The sequence below is a fragment of the Podarcis raffonei genome, chromosome Z (genome assembly GCF_027172205.1).
Source record: "Podarcis raffonei isolate rPodRaf1 chromosome Z, rPodRaf1.pri, whole genome shotgun sequence".
Taxonomy (NCBI): domain Eukaryota; kingdom Metazoa; phylum Chordata; class Lepidosauria; order Squamata; family Lacertidae; genus Podarcis; species Podarcis raffonei.
In genome coordinates, this window is record NC_070621.1 from 47,158,869 (window position 1) to 47,183,194 (window position 24,326).

At 46.1% G+C, this 24,326-nt stretch overlaps 1 protein-coding gene across 1 annotated transcript in view; it reads right to left on the minus strand.

Moving 5' to 3' along the window:
- The window catches only part of TAF1 (TATA-box binding protein associated factor 1), a 49,013-nt gene that overhangs the window by 23,027 nt on the left and 1,660 nt on the right, over positions 1-24,326 (minus strand). Inside the window, exons 2-17 of the mRNA XM_053374891.1 lie at positions 24,107-24,224; positions 21,677-21,952; positions 17,807-17,908; positions 17,171-17,343; positions 15,451-15,684; positions 13,184-13,375; positions 12,883-13,075; positions 10,629-10,796; positions 9,353-9,477; positions 9,153-9,260; positions 8,573-8,746; positions 7,576-7,749; positions 7,383-7,487; positions 5,692-5,892; positions 2,591-2,729; positions 1,400-1,530 (exon numbers count right to left, since the gene is read on the minus strand). Coding sequence (XP_053230866.1) covers positions 1,400-1,530; positions 2,591-2,729; positions 5,692-5,892; positions 7,383-7,487; positions 7,576-7,749; positions 8,573-8,746; positions 9,153-9,260; positions 9,353-9,477; positions 10,629-10,796; positions 12,883-13,075; positions 13,184-13,375; positions 15,451-15,684; positions 17,171-17,343; positions 17,807-17,908; positions 21,677-21,952; positions 24,107-24,224 — 2,613 coding nt within the window. The remainder of the gene's footprint in view (positions 1-1,399; positions 1,531-2,590; positions 2,730-5,691; positions 5,893-7,382; positions 7,488-7,575; positions 7,750-8,572; positions 8,747-9,152; positions 9,261-9,352; positions 9,478-10,628; positions 10,797-12,882; positions 13,076-13,183; positions 13,376-15,450; positions 15,685-17,170; positions 17,344-17,806; positions 17,909-21,676; positions 21,953-24,106; positions 24,225-24,326) is intronic.

The window sequence follows — 24,326 nt, forward strand, 5'->3', positions numbered from 1 at the left end:
AGGACCTTACAAGACTGCTATTCAAAGTGCTATTCCACAGCTATGATAAAAGTCAAGTGCTAGCCATGTAAAAAACTGCCAGCCTAACAAAGAGATGGATGAGGCTCCAGTCTCCTCAATCATAGCGAATGCATACTCCTTTCTGCTTCCTTGAAGTGCACACACTGGATCTGGCTAGAATACAGTCAGCCTGGCCACTTCTCTCTCACATAGAAAGCTGCCAGTCATACACTAGTCCATCTGGCTCACTGGTATCTACACTGCTTGGCAGCGGCTCTTCAGGAGATGCTGGAAATTGAACCTGGGATATTCTGTATGCAAAGCAGATGCTTCTTCCACTGAACTAAGGCCTCTCCACAAAATTAATGTTAACTTTGAATGCCTAGGCCAGAACAACAGCTCTGCCTAACCAGAAAACTCACTGTCAGCATATTTTTAACATTCTAAGCATTCCAATGAAAGCCCCATATCCTATGAGGAACTGTTTTTGAGGCTCCTGGTGAACTGGAAGAGTTGGGGGGGCAGACATTCCTATTCCATCACCAAAAAGGGCAATTTCACAAAGGAAGGGACCATTTCTACCTGATGTTTAAGAGAATCTTATTATGGTACTACTGAAAGGGCAAATGCAGCTAGAAACACTGCTGGATGCACAACACAAGACACAGACTCATCTATTTCTTTGATTGATAGCAAAAGATTGATTTATATTTATGATGTATTTATTTATTAAATTTATATACAGTGGTACCTCTACTTATGAACGTGATCCGTTTCGGGGTGCCGTTCGCACCCCAAAAAGTCCATAAGTAGAGTGTTGCTACTGCGCGGGCGTGAAGCGCGATAAGAGTGCTTCTGCACATGCATGAAGTGCCCAGATCACTTCTGCGCATGTGCGAAGCGCATAGATTGCTTCTGCGCGTGCGGCGAACCCAGAACTAAACCCTTCCGAGTTTGCCACATTCGTAACCTGAAAAGCCACAACGTGAAGCAAACGTAACACCAGGTATGACTGTATATTTATTTAAACTTATTGTGTTCATATCACACTTTTTCCTCCCTCCCAAAAAAGGAGCTCACGGTTCTCCCTTTCCTCATTCAATTCTCCCAACAACCCTGTTAGGTAGATGGGCCAGCCAAAATATTTCAGCCTCAAGGTCATCCAGTGAGCTTCATGGCTGAGTGGGGACTTGAACCCTGGCCTCCCAGGTCCTGGTCTAACATTCTAACCACTACGCCACAGTGGCTGGCCATGTTTTGCAACCTACACTCTGCCTTTATAATTCTCCCGCTGGTGGAAATTGGCAGAAGCAAGATGTCCCTGCAGTTCTCAAGTATCTTGCAGAGTGTGAAGACAACCAACAAGGACTGAGGATATTCACAAAAGACACAGGCTCACCTTCAAATGCTGTTCGGCAGAGATCATGCTGTAATAGCCGCAGCACTGCTCTGGAGACACCATTGCTCTTATCTCCTCTTCGGTGGGCAGTCTGAAACCTGGCTTTAGTTTCCACCAGTTTGAGTACATCTCTGAAAGAAGCAGAGGTCACCACTGAGTCATACCAGGAATGATACCTGATCTGCATTTGTAAGAACTCTGCTCTTTTAGTGTGGCAGGTCCTATACTTTGGAACTCCCTGTTTCTTGACGCCAGGCACTGCACTACTAAAACCGTTTTTGTTTAGATAAGCCTACACAGGTGCTTAGAAAGTTGATGTGAGTTTTAATCTGTCTCTGGCCTACTGTCCCTTCCCTTTATAGTCTGAGCAACAGGAGAAGCAGGTAGACAACATGCCAGAACCCACAGCCAAGGTGGAAAACCAAATATATACATATCGGGGACAAATAAAATATCAATAAATGCAGATTCAGTACCCCAAAACACATTCTACCCAGACTTTTGCAATCACAGGGTGGTGAAATATGTTTCTCTATCAAGGTTTGAGATTCTTCACTGCATTTTATATTTTATCTGATCTTAACGTTTTTTCAGATCTGTCTCCTAATACTTAAAACAAAGGGGGGTACAGTTTTCAACAGCTTCCAAAAGCTTTTCTCCCTTGCTGATCAGCCATTTTTGAAAATGTTGCTTTGACCCTGGAAACAGATACACAGAGCACCCCACTCATGCTTGTAAAGCCAGTAAGGGAATATCGGAGATGAATGTGAGCAGGTGTGGGGAAGCACTATGCTATAGACAATTAGGCATGGATACAGGGAGGCAAGCCTTGGGAATAAAAGCAGAGAAGAGTTCCTGTGATGAAAAAGGCATTTCCACGTCCTAAGGGTCCCCAACCGGTCAGTCTGTGAGGCCAGAAACCCACCTAGGGCTCTGAGGATCCTAGGAACCTGAAGGAGGAGGTGACAAACTGGTAGCGGCTCCCCAAGGTCTCAGCCGCAACAGAGACATTCCTGTTACTTGTTGCCTGGTCCTTTTAAGCAGAGATGGCAAAGGCGAAACGTGGGAGCTTCTGGAGGCAGAAGCAGTGGCCCTCCCCAGGAAAACAAGGCTATGCTCAGTGGCCACCTCAGCAAAGTGGGGCTTCCCGGGAAGGCTAGTGCCTGGTATTGCAAGGGAGCACAAGCTTACGTGTGCGCTCATAGACTGCACAGCGCTTCAGCTGCTTCCGGACTCTGGTATCTGAGACCAAAGGAAATGCATTCCTGATATCCTCCATGCGGATCCTCTGGGGTTCGTCTCTCTTACTGAACAGGCGGTATATGAAGGCCTAACAAGAAAGCCAAAGGAACAGCTTGAGATGCCAGTGGGCTACGATTGTGTGGCAAGAAGGGAACCTGTGCATAGCCAAGCCCAATGACCTCTTAATGGGGGCCGTTCAGTCCTCTAAGGAGGGATCTAAATGATTCAGGCCTCAAATATCTGAAAGACCACCTCCTTCCCACAGAAGGCCTCTTGGTTGTTCCACTGCCTTCAGAAGCTGGGGGGGGGGGGCGTTTCCAGGATAGGGCCTTCTCTGTGTTAGCCCCTAAGTTGTCCACAGAGGGGCATCAGGCACAGTTTGGTGAACGCTCGATTCACCTCTCTTTGACACTTGTATATTTTTAGGACTCACCTTATTTCTGAAATTTTGTTTCAAACTGTTTTTAACATTGGGTTTTGTTTTTTTTTTATAATAATTTTTTATTACAGATTTTTATAACAACACAAACATATAACAAATACATAAACAAACAAAAAAACACAATCAAAACAAAAAACATGTACCATTTCATATCTTAGTTTCTTATACCTTTCTTCCCCGACTTCCTCATGCCTCCCTTTTCTGTATTCCAGGTTCTTATCAATTACTCAGCAAATCTTCCCTTGTTTTAGTTAAAATTCAAACTAATCTTCCTTATTCTCCTTGTCTTAACCATTACTAATAGTAACCATTTACTTTCCAATCCAACATCATTCTAGCTTTCATTAATTTTGTAATATTTCTTTAAATAGTCCTTGAACTTTTTCCAATCTTCTTGCGCTGCTTCTCTTCCCTGGTTTCGGATTCTGCTCGTCATTTCTGCCAAGCCCATGTAGTCTATCACCTTCATCTGCCATTCTTCCAGTGTGGGTAAGTCTTGCGTCTTCCAGTACTTCGCAATAAGTATTCTAGCTGCTGTTGTAGCATACATAAAGAAAGTTATATCTGTCTTTAACACCCCCTGGCCGACAATACCCAAGAGAAAGGCCTCTGGTTTCTTGGGGAAAGTATATTTAAATACCTTTTTAAGTTCATTATAGATCATTTCCCAGAATGCCTTAATCTTCGGGCACGTCCACCAAAGGTGAAAAAGTGTACCTTCCTTTTCTTTACATTTCCAACATTTATTGTCAGGCAAATGGTAAATCTTTGCAAGCTTGACTGGGGTTATGTACCACCTATATATCATTTTCATTATATTTTCTCTTAAGGCATTACATGCCGTAAATTTCATCCCGGTGGTCCACAACTTTTCCCAATCAGCAAACAAAATATTATGACCAATGTCCTGAGCCCATTTAATCATAGTTTTTAACATTGGGTTTTGATTGCTGTAACCTGCCCTGGGACCCTGGGGTAAAGGGCAAGTAAGAAATTGTAATCATCAGCAAGCCTTGGGAGGAGCATACAAAACTTTCCGGGAGACATTTGGGGTTTCAGACAGCCCCCTGGGACAGCAACAAAGCTAATGGAGATTCAGAGCCTGGAAAAAAGCACCAATGGGGCTCAAATGAAAACGGGAGCCGTTATGAGAGCCCTTTTGTCTCTCATCCTCAGGCAACAGTGGAGGTGGCTCAATCTGCTTCTGCCATCCCCCTCGTTGCACATAGCTGAGTCTGTGCCTTCAGTATGGATCCACTTGGCAAGAAATGGGGGCACTTGAGTATCATGAAGACTTGAAGCTCGAGCTGTGCAATATCACCAAACCCAACAATGAGAAGCTGGTGGTGATCATTGGGCAGCAAGAGCCCCAGTGAACAAATGCCTAAGATCTGTGTGTCACATGCATATAAGGTTGCCTTGTCCAGAGTGCTTTTTCTGTCCTATTTTATTTGCCTGTGATTCTGGGAAGGGGAAATGAACAATAAGGCTGCATACTTGATAGGCAGCACTGCCCTAGCCCAAACCTAGGGAAGAACTGCTCAGTACACCAGATGACACATCCGCCTCATGTGAATCCGCATCCGAGATATTGCGTGCACTGCATCCAATATATTGAACAAAGATTTTTTCCTCTTGACAGAAGCCAGCATGGAGATTTCCTGATGCTGGGATACGTCAGAGCTGTCATGGCAAACTTGGTATTACTGTGTTGCACACAGCACTGGCTGAAAAAGTGAAACACACTACAGTGGTGCCCCGCAAGACGAATGCCTCGCAAGATGGAAAACTTGCTAGACGAAAGAGTTTTCCGTTTTGGAGGTGCTTCGCAAAACGAATTTCCTATGGGCTTGCTTCGCAAGATGAAAATGTCTTGCGAGTTCCTGCGGGTCCCCCCCCCCCTTTTTCTAAGCCGCTAAGCCGCTTATCCGCTTATCCGCTAAAAGCCGCTAAAAGCCACTAATAGCGCTAATCCGTCAATGGGCTTGCTTCGCAAGACGAAAAAACCGCTAGACGAAGAGACTCGCAGAATGGATTCTTTTCGTCTTGCGAGGCACCACTGTAATAGATTCTCAAGGCAAGTAGCTAATCCTGATGCATTTGACTCTACTTGGTTTCCATTTGTTTCTTCTGTAAACATGAGCATGCAGAGCATTTGGCCTTCTAGAGGGCAGGGGTTATTTTGGAAGGACACTTGTGTTTCTGTGATAATGAAAATTTGTCAGTGCCTTCAGCTAAGCTTCTTGAAGGAGGAAAACAACCTTGCAATGTGAACTGGGGAGGGAAGGAGTGTCTTAGTTGTGCATGACCTTGTTTCATTTCGCAACGGTAAGTTTTATTGTATGCTATTTTGGAAAATACTAAAGAACAATTTTTTAAAAAAATTAATCAATAGTCTCAAGCAAGTGAGCCAAACTACAAAAGAGGGCAATTACTTTGAAGTTACTAGTGAACGTGAACCAATCCATTTTTGAGCTCAAATATGAACACAAAACTTTTTAACAGTCTGCCCTCTTGCACAGGCCCATATGTCACAGCTGCAACAACACTCCATTCTCCCTGAGCTTACTGCAGAGCTAATAACTTGCGTAACCCACAGAAGACAAACCTGGAGAAAGTCTCGAATGTGAGTCTTGGCACGTCTGGAGTTGGGTTGAGGAACTTCAAAGAGAGGACATTGCTGTCCAACCACAAAGATATCCTGCAAATCCCGGATGTGGTAACCATTCTGATCCCGGATAACTAAGAAGTCTGTTTCCGGCATCTTGTGACGATAAATCGGAGCCCGGAAGAGATTGTTTTCAAATGCCTGTCAAAAGGAAAGGGGCTACCTTGGTCAACTGCAACAGGAATCAGGGAAAGAAAAAGAATCCAACATGACCTTACAGACCAGCTTTAGTCCTTGAGAGATACAGTCAAACCTCGTTTTGCGGATGGGATCTGTTCTGGAGGATCTGCACGTCGAAATGCCGCATCTGCACATGGGGCGATTTAGCGCTTCTGCGCGAGTGGCGACCCTGGAAGTAACCCATTCCGGTACTTCCAGGTTTGCCGCAGACATTCGCCAAAGCGGACGCAAGCAGAGGCGGATGCAGGATGAGGTTTTACTGTACTGGGATTCTCCATCAAACCCAGGAGACAGTTGATACACAGCAAGATCAAAGGCGTACAAGCAGTGCAAGCTCACTACCCACACACCAAGTCACCTTCCATTTTCCAAAGGTGACCAAAGTGCAAAACATTAGAAACAGCAAAAGTACTGGCTGCTTGCCTGCACACAGTTCACTGTGGCACTCTCTGAAGTCATGGGCCAGAGGGAGTACTGGATTGCTGTCCATGGGTGGGACTGCCATGAACAAGTTGTTTGCCCCCCACCTCCCCAGGTATCTGGCCTCTGCTGGTATCTTGGGGAGAAGCACTCACACCCAGAGTACAGACTCCCTAGCCATGGAAGAATTCTCCACCGCAACTCTAATGACTAAGTCCAAGCTTTTATTGTAAGTGTCTGAGAGTTTTGGGAGAAAGCATTCCTGCCTTCTTTTAGACATCTTCAGAAAGCCATACAGGTGACTCACATCTTATGCTTATTTTACTTACGAGGTTGTGGTACGGGGAGCGAAATGAAAAAATGGAAAGTGGAGGAAACCCACTCTCCATTTATTTATTTCCCCCCTGCACGGCTGGGGCCGCAGGGAAGGCATCACAAGGACTCTGGCAGTGCCCAAGAGCTCCTGTGCCTTCTTGTCACGAGCCAGGAGTCAGTTTCGCCTGCTGAACAGCAGCCTGGAGGAGGAGAAGGTGGAATGACTCCACCTGTAGCTGATCACCCTTCAAGGACACAGAGAAGGCACTGATGAGAATCAGCTGGCTTCAGCCTTTTTAAATAGAGCTCCCAGTAGCAGTAAGATGCTGGAAACAATGTCTGTGGCGCCTGGCCTTACCTTGCTGCTTCCTGCTCTCCACCTGGGCTCTGTAATCATCTGGTTTCCCTGATCCCTGGACTGTCTGACTTCATATGTGGATTCTCCTTTCTGGTAAGTCTTCCCCAGAGACTCCTAGTCCTTGCTGGCTCAGCAACAGGACTCATACGGGGCTATGACATGCCTCTGCAAAGCCCGGCACCTTGCTTACTGGGCTTTGGGAAGGCGGTAGCTCTGGGACCCTGCCAGAGCCCTCGAGCCTCCTTCCCAAAAACCAGGCAAACACTTCTTGGGTTTGGGAAGGAGGTCACACAATTCTGAAGAACACACACAAACTCAATCTTGCCACCCCACCCATTGTGAAAGGCAGACATCTCACCTGGAGTTGCTGGCCTGGGTAAAGAGAACCCAAGAACGGGGAGGTTTGGCAGTAGGTGGTCTCCCCATATGGCTGCTTAGGGGGACCTGAATCTTTACCCGGCTTCTGCCAAAAGGAAATACAGCTTTAGTGAGAAGGGCAGCCTCAAGCTGCAGAAGCTCAAACACCTGCAGCCAAACAACAGCACTCTCACCCGCTTGTAGTAGTTCTTGATCTTGGTTGCCATGCCAACCTGCATCATTAAGGGGGGGTTCTCCTCACTGTACTCCGCTAGGATAAGGTCTCCATCCTTGCCTGAGAGGTCTTGCGGAGTGCGCATGAAGAACATCTCCCCACCACCAGAGGCTTGCAGCGCACTCCTTCTCATCTGGGTGCAGAGCAAGTTGAAAGTACAAAGAGACCAAATGCAGATAGCAAAGATGTATAAGACAGCGTCAAACAAATGTCAGAAGTGCCAACACATGGGACATCTTTCTATAGGTGCTGGACTTGTATGTGTATGTATATATATATATATATATATATATATATATATATAGCAACAGGCTTTTGGGAAATGATACATAATGAAATAAAAAAAGTTTAAAATCACTGTTCCCCAAAAGCCTGAAGCATTCTTATTAGGAGTAATAGGATTAGAAATCCCAAAAAGGATGGCCAAGTTGCTTAAGTATGCGACCGCAGCAGCCAGAGTTCTGTATGCACAGAAGTGGGAAGGCGGCAAGGTTCCAATAAAAGAGGAGCGGATTTTGAAGTTAATGGACTATGTGAAGATAGCAAAAGTGATGGCAAAGAGACCAAAATGAGAATAGTATATGGAAGAATGGAATTTTTTCAAAAAGTATTATAGCCAAATGAAATTGCAAGCAGGCTTGAAGTGTAAGCAATGGAAGGGTAGCAAGAATGAAATAAATAAAGAAATGTAAAGTAGAATAAGTATTATATAATTGCAGGAGGGGAGGCATCATGAATGGGAGGATGGGAAGTGGAATTGTTAAGTGTATAAATTGGGTTTTGTGTCAAGTTATAAAACCAATGAAGATTTTAATATTAAAAAATTATAAACCGAGCAAACAAAGACAGAAACACGCACAGCATCAGGTAGTTTCTCTCTGAGCCCCCAAGGTGAGAAAGAGTTGAGGGCATAGCTGTCAAAGCATCAGAGCAGAACCAGGAAATGGAGGCTTTACCTTGGCTTTCTTCTCGATGTGGTTTTGTAGTGACTGCACTGGATGGGGGCCAGGCTGGGACAAGGCCCCGACGGAGTATTTCTTCAAGGGGGGCCGGTGCAGCTGGCGGAGCTCTGTGGGGTCCAGGTGGGTGGGGAAGAAGGGCTGCTGAAGCTGCATTGCAGGAATTGAGTGCTGCACCAAGGCAAAAAAAACACACAACCCAAACATGAACTTTCACTCGGGATGTACAAAAGTCTGGATGTACATTACCACCAGCCAAAGGAATATGTCCCCATCCCAGAACAAGGGCAATCATGTGTCACAGAAGGGAAGGGGCTGAGGGATATGTCCTCCCTACGAACATGCCATGCAAAGCCACTTCCTAAGCCTTGGGAAGAAGCTCTGTAAGCATCCAATGGAAAGCTGGCTCACCAATCGTACCTGCACACAGAATCTTGTCCTATTGTGAAGATGCAAGGCTGAGCATTTTGCCACAGGCACATGGTTCTCAGAAGGCTGGAATTCTGCACGAGACTGCACTTTTGCACATTTAAACATGCATGCACATACAGAGAGAGATGATACCACTGGTTTTAACCTGGATGATGTTGCCTCCAAAGGTTCCATGAAGCCTACGCTTGTTTGGATAGTAAAATTCATCATTCGAGAGGTTCCAGGGGTCCTTCACCTCTGGGTCAGACATATTCTAGAGTTGCAACACAGGGAAGTTGAAGTCAGAATTTTTCCCCCTTCCATTTATCAGCCTTATGTGAAACAAACTGAGCCGCTTCCACAAACCTGTTGAGGCTCCTCCTGAATAACTCCCGTCTTGCTCAGGAGAATCCGGCTATTCCTTTGAGAAGGTTTTTTCTTATTTTCAGAAGGAGTGTTCAATGTCTCCTCGTCCTCCTCCTCAGGAATTTCTAGGAAAGAACATACAATAAAAGTGTACTCTCCATGTCTGTCTGTAGGTATCCCCATCACCAAAGCACTTACATAAAGGAAGTCCACCTGAATGCATGACCCTTCACTGGCAACCTCTTTAAGAAATCTATTTGGACATGGACTGCTTTTTAAGTTAGGATTGATTGAATATTCTTATTGTTAATGCCAGGTGATGATATTTTTATCTCTTCTGTAAAATTTGCAAAAATATTTTTAAATGTAAAAAAAGGGGCCAACTAATTTTTAAAATACAATCTTAACTTAAAACAATAAGAGATTTAACTGACCTTCAAATCTGAGACCATGATCCAATTCCCTCCCCATGGGATCTATTACATGACGGGTCACCTCACTCCTTGCTTCTGCAGGTTAAGCCCCATTGCTACTTTGTTTGTGTGTGTGTGTACACACACACACACATACATACACACAAACAAACAGAGTTAACTCATGGCTCCTCCAAAGGAATCAGAGTTCTATTAGATCCTCAGGCCCCTTAAGCAACTACAATTCCCAGAATTCCTTGGGAGAAGTCAGGACAGTTAGGAGCAATTTTCTGGGAGCTAAAAAAAAAAAAAAGAAAGGAAGAGCTTCACCTGTCTTAAACAGCAGCTTGCTCAGGAAAACACTCAGTCCGGTATACCTCAAGGAGCATCTCCACCCCCATCGCCCAGCCCCTGAGGTCCTAATCAGAGGGCCTTCTGGTGGTTCCCTCACTGCAAAAAGCGAAGTTACAGGGAACCAGGCAGAGGGCCTTCTAAGTAGTGGCACCCTCCCTGTGGAACACCCTCCGTCAGATGGCAAGGAGATAAAAAGAACTACACAACTTTTAGAAAACATCTGAAGGCAGCCCTGTATTGGGAAGTTTTTAATGTTTGATGTTTTACTATATTTTTATATATGCTGCAAGCCACCCAGAGTGGCTGGGGAAACCCAGCCAGATGGGCAAGGTAAAAATAATAAATAATAAAATTATTATCATCATCATTATTTCCTCAGTCCACCTGAATTTTGCATCTATGTTCCCCAACCCAACCTTGCAAAATCACTGAGCTCCAGAATGCCAGAAATCTCTTGTTTCCAACCACTAGTAGGTCAAAGGAAAAGCATGGTGATTGTGTGAACAAACCCAGGACTAGATTTTCATCATCTGAGTCAAGTGTCATAACCGATGGAGTCAAAACATTCTCCATTGCTTCATGGTCCCAGATGATGTTGTCCTCCCAACGGCCATAAATGAGCTCTCTGTTCTCAATGGGGAAAATAGAGTACCACGGCTTGCCTTCTTTCTGATTTGCTGCAACGACACAACAAAAGCACTCCTGTAAAGATCTCCTGAGAACTAGGACCCTGTCAAATTCCTCTTCCCCCTATCTACCCAAATGATGCTGACCAGCCTCTCCAAAGCACAGACTTGACCCTCAGAAGATGTAAGGGCAGAGTGTGTGAATTTTGCAAGACAAAGAGGAAGAGCACATTGTCAATGGAGGGTGCTTCCTTCCACACAGAGGCTTATTGGAGAACCGATGCTGCTCATTTAACACAAGTTATCAGCATATGGGGAGAGGGTTTGTTTGTTTTTTGCCATGTGTGTGGTGATGACTCAGGTGATTGGTCCTTATCACTACAGCCCTGCTTCCATTTGTTCCTCAACACCCTAGCCATTTTATTTCCAGAAATGCAAAGGATACAAATGACCATATCTCCACTGACTGCCACGTGCTTGAGGTACATTGGAATTTCAGCACCTCCATTCCAAGGAACTGCTCTCTCAAGACCTCATAACGATATATGAGAAGTCCTGCCAACAGCCCAATTAGTCTAGCATCTTGTACTCAGTGGCCAACCAGATGCCCTAATGGGAAGCCCACAAGCAAGACCTGAGTGCAAAGGCACTCTCCCCTCCTATGGTTTCCAGAAACTGGTATTCAGCAGCATACTGTCTCCAGCAATGTAGGGAGAACATAGCCATCAGGGTTAACAGGCCTACATGGATTTGCCTAATCTCGTTTAAAGCCACCACCACAATAGTGTCCTCTGCAGCTAAACCAGCCACTTTGGCAGTGTCTCTGAAGATCCTGCCTGGTTCATTGCATACTGTGCTCCTGGGGGAGATTTGTTGTGGGGTGGGGTCAAATAGCTATCCAGGAACCCCAGGTGCTGGGATCTCTTGTCCTGTGGCAGGGACTCCCAGATTCAACAACTCTTCAATGGTCACTGACTGAGTACAGATCTGCTGCTGTTCCTCTGAATAGGCCTCAAGCTTGAAATGTGGGCAGGGCTGAAGCTGACACGTCAGACCTAGATCCTGCCAGGTAATTATTGCCTGTTCCCTTTTGCTGACTAACATAGAACATCTCTCCACTGCATGGTACAAGCCTCCTCTTTCCTCTCTACTGTTTGAGGAGCTGCTCCTCTTTGCTGAGCAAGGCCCAACACTCCCGACATGCTGGGCTTTGTGTGTCAGAGGGAGAGGCAAACTGAGCAGGCACCCACTGCAGTTCAGTCCTGGCAACAGATGCAAGAAGATGTTGAGGAAGCCAAACGAAGTCCAGCGGTCCAGCGGTCCAAAAAGTGTGCTTCTTGTCTATTTACTTGGCAATATCTTTAAATACTGCATAATCAACAACAACGAAACCCTCTAAGCCAGGGATGTCCACCCGAGGAGGAAAATGAGCCCACAATCAACCGCAATTGACTTCTATCAACCGGGGGTCGACCTGTCAATTGCCATTGACCAGTTGGACATCCCTGCTCTAAGCCATTCACATAAAACACACACACACACACACACACACACTCATTGAAAACATAAAATCAGACATTAAAAACAAACTGACAAATTGAGGAACTTTTCGGTTCAATAAGTTTGTGCAGTGAGGTGAAACGTCTCTGTTGCAGGTATGTTTCGTATTGCTTTTGAAATCTATTTGCCGGGGGCTAGGTGGGGGTCGTACTGCTTTTATTCTATTATTTTGAGTTATATACTACCCTTCTTCATAAGATCTCAGGGTGCTTCACAGAGTAAAATTGTAATCTGTTTCTTTGGCCTGCCTGTAAATCATTTTGATACATATATACTGTATATATAAAAAGGTTACTACTACAACTACTACCAATAATAATGTTTTGACAATGGTATTGTTATTAATACAACCTGCTGCTTTAAAGATACATAATTATAGGAAGCTGACGTATACCAAGATTGGTCCATCAGTCTCAGTATTGTGGGCACTAACAGGCAACAGCATTCCAGGATTTCAGGCCACGTTTCCCAGCCGTACCTGAAGATGCTGGAACTGAACCAGGGACCTTCCGTGTGCGAAGCAGGTGTGCTCTGGCACTGAGATATGGCCCTTCCTCCAGTTGCCTGCTAACCTTACCTTGCTGGGTGCTGGTGGCAGCAGCACCTGTCTTCATACTGGACGGCAACCAGGCCTCCTGCCTCGCTTGCTTTGCCTTGGGATCCTCCTTGATGTCATCCACGTTCCAGATCACGTCATCCTCCCAGTGCTTCTGGGTCACCATGAGGAAGTCCTCATCTGACAGCAGATTGTCCTTCTCAGCCTTAGGAGTCTGAAGGGAGAACAGAAAATGGTCAAGGTGCTGGTAGCTGGGCCCCTTCCCTCCTCCTGCTGCTGCTGCTTTGGGAGAGGAAAAACAGAGCCCTTCCTCCACACCCACCTCCTCCTCTTTGTGCTCCTTCATCTTGAAACCATAGTCAAAGCCACTGCCGTCCTCGGGGACGCCCAACATGTCATACCAGAACTTGGCAGGCCCATGGCGCCATTCAGCCACCTTGGACGTGGGGGCTGCCACCTTCGTGTTTTTCGTAGACTGGGAGGCCTTGGGCTTCACTGGTGCCATCATGGTGATCTGGAGGGGGAGAGGGAGTCAGAGGGTCAAGAGAGAGGAGCTGGATCCCACTGAAGCAATTACAATTAAGAGAGTTAATATGGACCGACAATGGGCAGCTTACAGGGAACTGCTGGATTTTACAGTGAAGGAACCCAGATTGAAACCTATGGAAGACTTAAGGAGCCAAGTTACAGATTGGTTGCAATAACACCAGTTACACAACATGTTTAAATGAGATAGAAAGAATTGATTTCTGGACCAAAGCTCACAATTTGAAGAGGGGAAAAAACTCTTACAAAAAAAGGATAGACCTTTGTCTAAAATGTATAATTTTCTACTAGAACAGGAAACAAAAGACGAGCTTGTTAAAGCTTCAAAGACACACTGTGCAATAGATATAGGGCACAATATAGATCTCAACCTGAGAGAAACTCTGGAAAAGTGACCTGAAATTTACTGAAAGTTATTCATGGAAAGAGAATTATTTGAAAATGATTCATAGATGGTACTTAACTCTGAGTAGGTTGGCTATGATTTATAAAACAGAATCAGATATGTGCTGAAAGTGTAAAGAAGTGGAGAGAACTTTTTTTCACATGTGGTGGACATGTAACAAGATAAAAGTGTATTGGGAAATGATTTATAATGAATTGAAAAAAATATTTAAAACTACTCCCCCCCCCAAAAAAAACAACCAGAGTCCTTTTTGTTAGGAATAACCCAGACTGAAGTTCCTAGGTGTCAGAAAAGGTTATGTATGCAACAGCTGCGGCCCATGTTTTGTTAGCCCCAAAATGCAAAGTGAGTGAGGTCCCAACTAAAGAGGATTGGCAACTTAAGCTGTCAGAAAATGCAGAACTTGCATATTTAACACATAAAATAAAAGAGCAAGAAGAACATATATTTAAAGAAAAGTGGAAATCATTTATTGAATATATGGAAAATAACTATAAAGCTGAAAACGCTGGAAGAACTAAGATAAATTCAACAGAGTAAATAATTTTTGATAGATGTAAAAGTGGAAAACTGATTTGAATGGTTATAGTAAAAATATGCAGGGATGTGTATAATGAACCATGGAAAGAGTAGAAGGAAGTCACTAGATATTTTAAAGTTTGTAAAAGGTTTATTTGGAGATGTAAAATTGAAAACTTAATAAAATTATTTTCTAAAAAAGAGAGGTGGTAGGAGCATCTCCAGAGGACTTGGACCATCCTCAGCACTGATTTGCACTTGGCATTCGCCTTGCAGAGACTAATATTTCTCAGCCTTCCTTCTTGGTAGGAAGAGATTCAGCTGTTGTTGGCAGGGGAACCTATGTCCTACAGCAAGGCAGACAGGAATCCACAACCTCTCTTTTGAAGTAGCAAAGAGGCTGTCTGGCATGAACTACATCCCACCCCTGCTGCTGTATTCCAAAGATAAACTTTAAATGGTGCTTGGAACAGAGTCTGTCCTTGAAGCAAGTTGCTTAGCAACGAGAATCCTCCCCAGCATCAGGTGGGGCACCTCTGAGGGAGGAGAGATTCAGTGTCAGCCTGTGCCTGTGAGAGTCTGTCTCTCTAATTAGATGGCTGCAGGGAGCAAAGAGGCTCTCTTCATTTCAGAGAATCCTAGCATCTTAGAGTTGGAAGAGATCCCCAGGGTCATCTACTCCAACCCCCTGCAATGCAGGAATCTCAGCTCAAGCATCCATGACCCAACCTCTGCTTAAAAACCTCCAAGGAAGGAGAGTCAACCATTTCTCGTGGGAGTCCGTTCTACGACTGAATAGCTTTTACTGTCAGAAAGTTTTTCTGAATGTTTAGTCGGGATCTCTTTTCTTGCAACTTGAACCCATTGGTTTGAGTCCTACCCTCCAGAAAAGAAGCTTGCTCCCTCTTCCATGTAACGGCCCTTGAGATATTTGAAGATGGCTACCATATCTCCTCTCAGTCTCCTCTTTTCCAGGCTAAACAGACCCACTGATAGAGAGCTGGACTGCTGTGAAGATGCTGGAAGGCTTTCTAAGTAACTCTGCTGTGAGACAGTAAAAGCAGCGAACACACTGACAATCCCCTACTCCATCCTCCTCTCTGCTCCCAGAAACCCACCTCATCGTCAGAAAGGCACTGCTCCGGAGGAGGAGTTGGGGCAAACTTGTACTCCCAGGACGATTTGCCTTCTGTGCCTTCCTCAGTAGCAGCTTCTCCTTTCTGGAACTGTACTTTCTGAGTTGATTTCTGGTGCTTCTGCTTCTTCTTCTTCTTCTTGAGCTTCCCATGGGCTGTGCTCCAGACAGATGGGGCATTTTTGCCAGGGTCAAAGAGGCGCAGAAATCGCAGCGCCTACAGGGAAGGACAAAGAAGGGAGCAAAGGTTGGGAGGCATAAGTGGCTGGTCTCTCTGATCATTCAGGGCATGTCAAGCACAGAAACATTAAGTTTGCCATCAGGCCGCATCTCTCTGTCACTCTAGCTGGCTGTGGAGGCAGTCCTCTCCAGGTGGGTTTGCAAGACCTGCAGAAGGGGTGGGGGAACTTCTGCAACCTGGGGGCCACATTCCCACATGGCTAACCTTTGAGGGTCACATGCCAATGGAGGAAGAGTCCAAAACGTAAACAGACACAGCCCAAGAGAGCTGGGCCAGAGCTGGTGGAGGGTGGGACCACCCCACGCTTGCTCAAACATTGCACACATAGAGCACACAAATTCATTCACTCACTCACTCTCATTGCCTCCCTTACACTCATGGGCACCCATATCCATTCCATCAATGTAGCATCTGCCCCTGCAACAATCAGGCTTGCATAAAAGGCTTCTCCCGGAGTGAACAGGAGGCTTTTCTGAAGCCCAATTGCACTAGAGCTGCACTTTCAGTTTGGGAGAGGGAAGCACCACATTTAAGCTTCAAATCTGGAGTCACCTGGAGGCCTTTCCCGACCCTAAATGTGGCTGGGTGGGGTGGGCTGCGGAGGTGTATGCTGCCGAGGAGGGAAGGGCTATCCTTTTCCTCCTCAGCTGTACCCCCACCTCCAAATGACAAGCTTTAAGACAGTCCAACACAATAAGCCATGTCCAGCTTTCTCTCATAGGGCACAGCATATGGAGGTACCAGCGATCTTGTTGCTCTTGGGACTTATTCACATCCTGGGGGTAGGTGGGGGGCTATTAGTGCTGAAAAGTGCTTTTCATTAGCCTCCAGCCTGAGCTCCCCACAGTCATTACACATACCTCAAGCTTGGGAATTTACGCTAATAATTTGGGACCACAAGAGAACCCTCACCTGAAGAAAAGGGGATGCACCTCGCTTTTTACACTCTTACTAGGAATTGGCAAGGTAATTGCATCCTGAGACAGGAAGCCTGGAAGGATTGGGAGAGGAGCAGGCGACACAGAGCCATCTCAGGGCTCCGGGGGCCAAAATGGAAGATCGCCCAACAGCTTCAGTCTGCAGAACTGACACCATTGCAGGTGCTGTATAATACTTGCCCTGCCTTTACACTTTGGGAATTTACACTATGGAACTCGCTGCTAAAGGCACTTTTGCTTAGACAAGCCTACCCAAATATGTAGAATGTTGCCATGTGCTTTAATCTGTTTTTAGCTTATTGTTAAATGCAATTATATTTTGTTTTAAATAGATGTTTGTAACTATTGTTACTGATAATTTTATTGTTTTATTCCTTCTGCAAACTGTTTTGGGGGGGTTGGGGGGAGGATTTACAATCAAGTGGTATATAAATTTGTGAAATAAACAGAAGTACAGAGAGAAATCGCCCATCCTTCCACCACGAAGTGCAGCCTTTCACTCCAACTCAACCCTCAAGCCCTACCTTGCCTGGCCGGAATTCAGGGAACAGGTCTGTGGCGCTGGGCAGCTGCTCGGTGGCATCTTGCTGCATTATCCCTGCAAGCGGAAATGTAGACTTGTCTTCCTTGGACTGCTGCTCAGATTCAGAAGAGGAAATGGTGGGCAGCTGCATGGCATTCTCGCTGTCTTCATTCCCTGGAATGGAGAGCATCTCTCAGAGAGAAAAGAAAGAAAATCTCTGCTCCGTAACCTCAACATGGCAGAAAGCTAATTCAGGCATTGAAGTGGAAAGAAGAGCAGCGTTTCAAATGGAACCCGGCATCTTGAGAATTGCAGCTTGCATTCGGGACAAAAGTGGTGTGGTGTGGGCAGGGCAAGGGAAGAGTCACAGAGAATCCTCTTGGACATGCCCAAAGCCACACTGACCCTGCACTCAAGAAGTCTGAATGACCCAGATCCAGTTCTCCCACTACCAGTAGATTCTGTGACTGTCGAGCTATTGCGCAACCATAAATCCTTAACGTAATGAGATGAGAGCTAGGTGTTAACAATGAAAAATAACAGGTGAAGTACAGTGTGCTTGTTTTGCTCCTGTATACCTTCTGCTTACCCCTGACTCTAGAGGGCTCACAGTCACATCTCATGAGTGCATACGCACCAAAATAAGTTGTGTCCTGTTCCTCCAGCGCTGGAGGTGGCGGTGGCGAAGGAGTCATCAGCCTGGAACTGATTTCTTCAGAGCCAGAAACAGAAACACCACCTAAGGAAGAAAGGAGGGAACTCAATGATGGGCAGCCCTTCCACCTCATCGCACCTCCAGTTCGTTGTCCTTGTTAAAAGCCACCAGAATTAACATTCCAAGAAGACCCAGGCATCCTCCATCATCTTCTATTCCCACATATTTCCCCTCACTCAACTAGTTATTTCTGTCATTTTTAGGGTTCCTGTGGGGAAGGGCTGAGGACCATCTGCTTTGCATGAAGAACACCTCAGGTTCAATCCCCAGCATCGCTAGGTCTGACTGCGATAGGCCTAATTTGAAACCCTGGAGAGCCACTGCTAGTCCATGTAGACAATACTGAAAAAGATGGAGCTATGGTCTAAGGCAGCTTCCTATGACCCCCAATAATAATAATAATAATAATAATAATGATAATGATGATGATAAATTTTTATTTATACCGCGCCCTCCCCAGCCAAGACTGGGCTCAGGACGGCTAACAACCAATAATAAAAACAAGTTGATTAAAATACAATTTAAAAAGATTAAAATGCAACATTAAAACACTAGGATGTAGCCTCTTCACCGGAGGAGAAAGGAAAAAGAAAGAGGGGGAGGGAACCAAACTGATTCTAAGCCAAAGGCCAGGTGGAACAACTCTGTCTTACAGGCCCTGCGGAAAGAAATCAGATCCCGCAGGGCCCTGGTCTCATGAGACAGAACGTTCCACCAGGCCGGAGCCAGTGTTGAGAAGACCCTGGCTCTGATTGAGGCTAATCTAACTTCCTTAGGGCCCGGGACCTCTAGGGTGTTGCTATATATGGACCTTAAGGTCCTCCGTGGGGCATACCAGGAGAGCCGGTCCCATAGGTACGAGGGTCCTAGGCCGTGAAGGGCTTTAAAGGTCAAAAGCAGCACCTTAAATCTGACCCTGTACTCCACCGGGAGCCAGTGCAGCTGGAAAAGCATGGGTGAATATGCTCCCATGGCAGAGACCCTGTGAGGAGCCTCGCTGCAGCATTTTGCACCCGCTGGAGTTTCTGGGTCAGCTTCAAGGGCAGCCCCACGTAGAGCGAATTACAGTAGTCAAGCCTGGAGGTGACCGTCGCATGGATCACTGTGGCCAGGTTGGGGCGGGAAAGGTAAGGGACCAAATGCTTGATGCAGCGAAGGTGGAAAAATGTCGCCTTGGCTGTTGCTGTAACCTGCGCCCCCATGGAAAGGGAGGCATCAAGGATTGCATCCAAACTCTTAACGGAAGGCAATGGCACTAATTGGGCCCCTGCAAGAGAAGGGAGTTGGTTGCTCATCCCCATGCCATCCCGACCCAGCCATAGGACCTCTGTCTTTAAAGGATTTAGTTTCAATTGGCTCCCACGGAACCATCCAGCCACAACTTCCAAACATCTGGTCAGTGTGTCCAGGATCGAGTCAGTATGGCCATCCATCAGCAGATAGAGCTGAGTGTCATCAGCATATTGGTGACAACCCAGCCCAAAGCTCTGGACAATCTGGGCAAGGGGGCGCATAAGAATGTTAAAAAGCATCAGGGAGAGGATTGCGCCCTGCGGCACTCCACACACCAAGGAGTGGCGCAACGACATCTCCCTCCCACCCTCTGTCCCCGACCAGAGATAAAAGAGCACAGCCATTTACGGGCTATGCCCTGCATCCCCACGTCGGCGAGGTGGTGGTCCAAAAGATCGTGATCGACCATGTCAAAGGCTGCTGACAAATCTAAGAGAATCAGCAGTCCCAACCCGCCTCGATCCAGTTGTCTGCGGAGATCATCTATTAGGGCAACCAGAGCCATCTCGGTCCCAAAACCAGGACAGAATCCGGACTGAAATGGATCTAAACCCGATGTTTCAGTGCTCGCTTCGGCAGCACATATACTAAAATTGGAACGATAAAGCCGATGTTTCCTCCAGAAACCTACCAAGCTGTTCTGCATCTGCTCTCTCAATTACCTTACCCAGATATGGGAGATTTGAAACTGGGCGGTAATTGGATAGATCTAAAGGATCTAGTGAAGTTTTCTTTAAGAGTGGACCACACCATTGCTTCCTTCAGCTCCCCTGGGAATATCCCCGTGCCAAGGGACAAATTGATAATTTCAACCAGGGGGGTCCGCGCAACATCTGGACACTCCCTAATCAGCCAAGAGGGGCACGGATCGAGGAGGCAGGTGGTGGGCCTACCAGCTTGGAGGAGTCTATCCACATCAGCAGGGAGTATCCGATCAAAATGGTCCAACACTGGACCCGAAGACAGTCGAGGGGCCTCCAGTTCTGTCACTGTATCTTAATTGGCAGGGAGGTCATGGCAGAGCAACAGGACTTTCTCCGCAAAAAAAGCTCGCAAATGCCTCACAGCTGTGGGTTGAATTTGTGCTTAAATTTGGTTGTCCTCCTAAGGACGTTATTGACCTAATTATTCTAAAAAGTTGTGCTGGGCGAGAGCTAGCGGATGCAATGGAAGCTGCAAAGTGAGATTTCTTAGCAGCTTTCATAGCCATCTCATATGCTTTCATAAGCGTCCTATAAGATGTTCTTGAAGCTCCATCACGAGTCCGTCACCATACTCGCTCTAGCCGTCTGAGATCCCGCTTCATTTTCCAGAGCTCCTCAGTAAACCAAGGGGCCCGGTTTCGACGGGGTTGCAGAGGGCGCTTAGGCGCAATCTCATCAATGGCCGCCAAGAGCCGGTTATTCCAGTCCTCGACAAGGTCATCTAATGAGTCGCTAGGAGGAGCAGGGTCCTGCAAGGCCTGACGGAATCTATCAGGATCCATCAGCCTTCGCGGGCGAGCCCAGATAGGCTCGCCACCCAAGCAGGGGAGGAGCGGGAAGTCAATCTTGGCTTTCAGAGCATAGTGATCAGACCATGGCACTTCCACGGGGGGTGGGGGGAGCACGATCACATCTATGCCAGCACCAAAGATCAAATCAAAGGGCAGCAGGTTGGGAATGTGCATAAGTACAACCAACATCACAACTCAGCCTGAACCTCCAATATAAGGCTGGGATACAGTGCAAAGAAATCCACTGAATAAATAAATGGCACAACACAGACCAGTCAGAATTCATTTGGATTACAGCAGCCCAATGCAACCCTCGAGGGCCCCCAGACGAAGGGTAATAGATCAGTGGTAGATCATCTGCCTTGCATGCAGAAGCTCCCTGGTTCAGTTCCTGGCATCTTCCAGGGGTATTTGGTAGACTCCTTGGCTGAAACCCCAGAGAGCGGCTGCCAGCCAGGGAAGATAATACCGAGTTAGGTGGGCCAGGCGCCTGGCCCAACGTAAAGCATTGTTGAAGATTAATAATAAATAATAATAATAATAATAATAATTTATATCCCGCCCTCCCCAGCCAAAGCTGGGCTCAGAGCGGCTAACAACAGTAAAAATAGCACAGTTTACATAAAATCACAGTCAATTAATTGAAATACATTCTAAAATCAATTCAGTCATGGTAAGTAGCCACTGATTGCCTCATCTTCCATGGTCTGGCCGTGTGAAAGAAGGTTGTCCTTTGGCTAGCCAAGCCTGAGACATATTTGCAAGTGATGACTTCAGACAGAAAAATGTGAAAGAATCCAAGGGAACTAGCCACTTTCTCTTTTTAAAAAACCTTTCCCCTATTCCCCACAGCTGAGACACCTGCTATGGGAATGGAAAGGCCTAGGGCTAAAACATCCAATTAATGCAATCTTCATTACCATCAGCTCCTGTAACAGGGGCCAAGGTGGGCAGAGCAATGGAAAAGCTTACTATGCAAGACTGACTCCGTTGATAAAATGTTTAGCAGGAGCAGAAACCAGGGTTGCAATTATTAAAGGTATAGGACTCCAAAGAAGAAGAGCAAGAGAGAACCAGCACGGACATCAGGGCAGCAGGAACCAGCTTGATTAGAAAAAGATCAGTTATGCCAAAGGCGACAGAGGAAACCATCTGCCACCGCTTACCTGCCCTCACAACTAGCTGAGGGCTGCATACCGCCTGCCCACTGTGGACATCATCTTCAACCAGCTCTGTAATGTCAGAATAATCAACAGCATTGTCATTACTCTTAACCCAGCCTAGTGGTGGAGGAAGAAACAGAAAACACAGCAAAATTACAGATCCAGCAGGCAACACCTTTTTCCTATCACAGCTTCTGCACCCACATTCATGAAGGACGTGGGAAAAAGGAGTATGGCTTTTGCAGGAGTATCCTAAGCCTCATTCCCACCAGCAACTACACATGATGATAAAAGCAAAAGTGTAATATGTCCTGCTAAGGAACAGATGATTGTTATTATGTCTTCATATGTAAAACCACAGAATTCAAAGAGGGCACACTTTCTTTTTCCCATGACTGTAAGGGAAACACCAAGGCAAAGAAGGGAGGGAGGAGGGAGGGAGGGAGGAATACAATATTTAATTCACAGAATATGAACAAACCAGGTGCAGATAACAAATCACATAGAAGCTGTTGGCATAGGGCTTGTGCCAAGCATGTGCAGCTCCCCAAGCATGTAGGTTCATGGCAGTGCAGTTTGTGCTGGAAGAAATTCAGTCAGACTCCAACTTTTCAGTCAGTTCAGTACTTACTGACAGGTCCAAAGCATTAAGACAGTTTCACTGTATACATAAAGTACAGGCTTCCACTGGATCCCTGGTAGAAGGTGCAGGCTTCAAATGCAAAGCAAGTACAACTCACAGCATACATACAACACAAAGCTCAGTATCAATCTGGCAGAGCTTCCTCAAAGCAAACCGAACAGACAATGTACAAACCCTCTCTTAATATACTCAAGAATGACCATAACCTTGGCTGGTTGCCAGGTCACAGTGACCTTCAAACACCAATCACAAGATCTGCAGGTGCAAGATAAGGGAAGCCATGCACCAAATTTTTCTGAACAGCAATTAAAGGAACCACAACACATAGGAACCATCACATATAAACCCCTTCAGTCCCAGTGCAGAATATCAGCTCCCCTGATGGAATCCAGTTTAGCACTAACTTTTGTTCCACTGGCATAAGGATTTATGCTTAGACATCTGATTTCTGCCTATTACATGTGGCTACTTACTACCAGACAAGCGTTTACAAGATTATAGTCTGTAATCTTCAGCTCTCAGTGTTTTCCTTTTGCTTTCCTGGATCTAGCACTACATCCAGGACTGTAAACAAAGAAGATCTGAGAGGGAGTCCTGGCAAAACTTAAGCTCTGCCTAGGCATCTAACAAAACACTAAAATTAACAGAAGAGTAGCATCTTTATCTGTCCCTTGCATCATCAATCTATGAGAAGATCAAACCCAGAGGAGAACATGACCTTAACAAAACTGATCGACAAAGAAAAAGGTTTTAAGCTCTTCTAAAAGAAATCTGGGAGGGAACCAAATACATCTCTGGGGAAGGGGAGAGTTGGAGCCACAAACAAAAAGAAAGTCCTATCACATGTGGCTACTTCCTCTCAGGTAAGAGTTTACAAGATTGCAACCTGAGGTATATAATTTCATCCATTTCTTCCTGAAGCATCTGTGCTAATTGTATATAACGTTGTGCTATTGTATTGGGGGCTGGCAGGTGACGCTGTGGGTTAAACCACAGAGCCTAGGACTTGCCGATTAGAAGGTCGGTGGTTCAAATCCCCACAACAGGGTGAGCTCCCATTGCTCGGTCCCTGCTCCTGCCAACCTAGCAGTTCGAAAGCACATCAAAAGTGCAAGTACCGCTCCGGCGGGAAGGTAAACGGCGTTTCCGTGCGCTGCTCTGGTTCGCCAGAAGCGACTTAGTCATGCTGGCCACATGACCCAGAAGCTGTACGCCGGCTCCCTCAGCCAATAAAGCAAGATGAGCGCCGCAACCCCAGAGTCGGTCACGACTGGACCTAAGGTCAGGGGTCCCTTTACCTTTAACTAGCAGAAGCTGCCACTTTGCTACTAAGTCTAGCCATTGCTTGCAGATGCTGAGCAAGCATCACTAAAGCATCAACCAGCTGGACCTCTTTTTAATACACAAACAGGAGTCATCCCAGATCCTGAGACCAAAGCCCTTCTTCTACCCTAGACTTCCCCAACCTGGTGCCCTCCACATTCTGTTCCACCAAAAGTACCATCTTCCTTGACCACTGGCTGTGCTGGCTAGAGCTGATGTGAGCTGGATTCCAACCACATGTGGGAGACACCAGGTTGGAGAAGGCTGTTCTACCCCAGACCCCCAAGGCAAAAAGGTTATCTCACCTTCCTCATCCATATGGGCTTCATCTACCACAGAAGCATCATATTCACCGGCTGTGGCTTCGGTTATGTAGCTCCCCAGATCCATTGCCCCTAGATCAGCCAAACGTTTTTTTGTTTCCTGGGAGAAAGAAAGAGAACAGAAGTTGGTCAGAAATGGAAGGAAAGACAGTATTATGGAGTAGAGTTGGGAAGGCATAACTGCAAAGTTATTAGGAGGACA